This window comes from Orycteropus afer, unplaced genomic scaffold, assembly GCF_000298275.1.
Source record: "Orycteropus afer afer isolate SDZICR_OR568_19922 unplaced genomic scaffold, OryAfe1.0 scaffold00273, whole genome shotgun sequence".
NCBI classification, from domain to species: Eukaryota; Metazoa; Chordata; class Mammalia; order Tubulidentata; family Orycteropodidae; genus Orycteropus; species Orycteropus afer.
Genome location: NW_006921860.1, coordinates 2,996,553 through 3,000,216, shown reverse-complemented (window position 1 = coordinate 3,000,216; position 3,664 = coordinate 2,996,553). Strand labels below are relative to the sequence as shown.

At 54.2% G+C, this 3,664-nt stretch overlaps 1 protein-coding gene across 1 annotated transcript in view; it reads left to right on the top strand.

Moving 5' to 3' along the window:
* The window catches only part of FAM120B (family with sequence similarity 120B), a 70,581-nt gene that overhangs the window by 54,613 nt on the left and 12,304 nt on the right, over positions 1–3,664 (top strand). Inside the window, exon 6 of the mRNA XM_042782260.1 lies at positions 3,192–3,398. Within this exon, the coding sequence (XP_042638194.1) occupies positions 3,192–3,398 (207 nt within the window). The remainder of the gene's footprint in view (positions 1–3,191; positions 3,399–3,664) is intronic.

The following is a 3,664-nucleotide window of genomic DNA, read 5'->3' as shown; positions in this document are numbered from 1 at the left end:
TCTTGTACACTCACCAGCTGTTTCCTTTCCTGTTGTCAGCCTCTTGTATGTCCCTGCCAACCTTGGCAAACAGAGCCTAGTCTTAGGTCCCTGGAATCTGAATGAGAGCTGTCACTTTAAAATCCAAAATGGTTGCCACTTGTAAACATTCAAAATGGCTGCACCCTTGGTCACTTTAAATACCCAAAATGGCTGCTGCGTGTAAATAATCAAAATGGATGCACTCTCCAGACAGTGGAAAGTCCACAGCTCAGGTTGTCTCCCTCCTTGCTGTGTCCCTTCCTCGTCATAGGCCACCAGCGCAGTCATCCCTGCAGCCCTTGGTGACCAGGGCTGATCTTTAGATCAATTCTTAGGTCCTAACACCACTTGGAAATATTCAGGCTGTTGGTCTCGTCAGAGTAGCTGACAGTCTGCAGCTCCGACCATCTCTGTACTCACTGTTTTCGTTCAGGATTTTCCACTAGTTGGTGCCTGATCCACTTCTGTATCCTTCCTTTCAAAGCTCAGGGCTCCAGGATTATCTTCTGTATCTCTGTCAATTGGTTTTTCTTTTCTTTGTTGAAGAGGGTCTGTGTCACTTGTCTGCCTATTCCTCCATCTTACCGGAAACCCTGCTCTTTTTCTTTGATCATTGTTTTAAATGCGTCTGTCACTGAACTTAGGAGCTCTGGTGGCATAGTGCCTAAGGTATCCAACTGCTAACCAGAAGGCTGGCTGGCAGTTCAAACCCACCAGCCACTCTTTGGAAGGAAGGTTGGGCAATCTACTTCTGTAGTGATACTGCCTCGGAAACCCAAAGAGGGTTGCTAGGAGTTGAATCCGACTCGATGGCAGTGGGTATCGCAGACTTAGACTGATACCCCTTTTTACAGTCAAATAACTTACTGAGCGTGCGGACAGTACTTGGATGTGCAGTCTCCTTCCTGTCTCCCACCCCTGGTGCCACTGCAGAAGTTTGATGTCTGTACCTTTGCCTTTTCTTATCTTTTGATGTGAGGTCACACAGCATTCTCTTGTGATTGGCTTGTCTCGCACACTGTGTTTCAAGCTCCACCCATGCTGTAGGACACATGCAGACTTCCTTCTCCTACTGACTGAGGACTAATCTGTTGTGTGGATGGACCACACTGGGTCCCATCATCTGTCTATGGGCATTTAAGGTGTTTGCACTTTCCAGCTGCTATGAGCAGTGTGGACGAGGCTCTCTCTGAGTGTCTGTGTGCAGGTCTCCTGGGTGTGCTCCTAGGAATGGCTGGGCCGTGGGTCGTACTGCTTTAAGGTCGTTGAGGACCTCCACCCTCTTTCCCACAATGGCTGTACCAGTTTGGGTTTCTGTAAGCAGTGGATGGGGGTTCTCATTTCCCCACTTCTTTATCAACATTCGTTTTTGTTTCTGTCTTAGCCATCCTTTCCACTGCCATCCAGTCGAGTCCTACGGGCAGTGACCTCCATAGCATTTCTAAGGCGGTAAATCCTTATGGAAGTAGATTGCCCCATTTTTCTTCTGTGGAGCGGTGGGTGGGTTTCAACTGTCCATCTTCTGGTTAGCCATCAGATGCCTTAAGGGCACTGTGCCACCAGAGCTCCTTGTAGTCGTCCTTTTGCTGTTATGTGCCGTCAAGTCAGACCCGACTCATAGCGACCCCTCATTGGGTTTCTGAGGTGGTATCACTATGGAAGTAGATTGCCCAACCTTCCTTCCGAGGAGTGGCTGGTGGGTTTGAACCACCAGCCTTCTGGTTAGCAGTCAAATGCCTTAGGCACTACGGCACCAGAGCTCCCTGTAGCCATCCTAGTGGGAGTGTAATAGACCTCATTATGGTTTTGATTTGCTTCCCTGATGGCTAAGGATGCTGAGCATCTTCCTGTTTATTGGCCATTTGAATGTCCTCCTTGATGAGTGTCTGTCAAGGTCTCTGCCCACTTGATTGGCTGGCTCACTGTTTTGATAACCTCTGAAACCTGGACCTGGGGCCACCTCCACCCATGAATGCGCTTGTTCTCCCTTGTTTGAACCAGTACCTGATGAGTGACTGTCCCTCTTTAGGCCTTGATCCCAGTGAGAGAGCTGTCCTTGGGGCATGCCATCCTAGAAACACACTGCAGACAGGGTGTGCAGGGTGGGGGAGGACCAGGCATCGAGCTGTGACTATGTTGCTTGTCCTGGTCTCATTAAGGAAGAGCTGCTTAGCTTAGACTCAGAAATAACCAGCCTTGTGCAGGAGTATGTGCCCGCCAGGGCCCGGAGGAGGGGGTGCTGTGTGTGTCGCAGGGGTGTGTGCCCGCCAGGGTGCATGCCCAGCAGGGCCTGGAGGGGGCTCTGTGCATGCCAAGGGGTGCGTGCCCACTAGGACTTGGGGGGTGCTGTGCATGCCACAGGGGTGAGGGGTGCATACCCGCCAGGGCTTGGGGGGTGCTGTGTGTGCCACAGGGGTGCATGTCTGCCAGGGCTTGGGGGGGCATTGTGTGTGCCACAGGAGTGCGTGCTTGCCAGGGCCTGAGGGGAAGGCTGTGTGTGGAAAGGGCAGGAGGGTGGGCGTGTGTGTGGGGCTGGGGACAGAGGGCAACAAGGCTGTGCTCTGAAGGGTCATCTGGCCACTATTGGGTGCCCATAGGACAGGGCTGCACACGACTATGGCCTGGAGTGGGGGAAGCACATACCCACTTTCAGTGACCTCCAGCTGAAAGGCATCATGTGCTTTTGTTGTGATGTGAGGGACAGAGTGTGGCCTTGTCATCTGTCAGGGTGCAGGCAGTGTACCCCGTGGCTGCTATGGGAGCCCTGCCAGCAGGCTCTGAACGGCTTAGGAGGTGGTGACGAGTGTGAGCTTTTGCAGCAGGAGTTTGAGCCGACAGGAGCTGACAGTGTTTGCAAAACCGCAAGGACAGCTTTTCGGAGAAGAGTCCAGGGAAGCCGTAGTGTTTCCTGGGTGCCTTGCTGTGACATGGGTGGAGGGATGTGTCCTCTAGTGTTACCACCACCCAGCCGTCCTGTGTGAGCCTGTGTCTCCGCCTACATGGGCAGGGACATGGGGATGATGACACGGATGCGTGGTGCCCCGGTGCCTGCGGTGTGGTGATAAGCAGCAGGCCGTGGGCCACCACACACGGTGGCTCAGGCTGAGCACGTGGGCGCTCCCCTCCCAGCGTTTTCCTGACACAGCTCCCTCCTGTGTCTGCTTCTGCAGCTGGACCACATCAACCCGAGGGCCGTGCAGCTGGGCTCCCTCTTTGTCCGTGGCCTCACCACCCTGGCGTTCGTCAACAGTGCGTGTGGCTTCCCCTTGGATGGCAGCGACTTCATGCCCTGGAATGTCTTTGATGGGAAACTCTTCCACCAAAAGTACCTGCAGTCTGAGAAAGGCTGCAGTGTGGAGGCACTGCTGGAGCAGAACGTGAGTCCATGCTGTGTGAGTGGCAAGTCAGACACGGCCACGGCCCTCACACACAGTCAGGCAGCCCTCACACGGTCACGGCCCTCACACGCGGTCATGGCCCTCACACAGTCACGTCCCTCACACACGGTCACGGCCCTCATACACAGTCAGGCAGCCCTCACATGGTCATGGCCCTCACACACGGTCATGGCCCTCACACACAGTCACAGCCCCCATACACGGTCACGGCCCTCACACACAGTCAGGCAGCCCTCACATGGTCA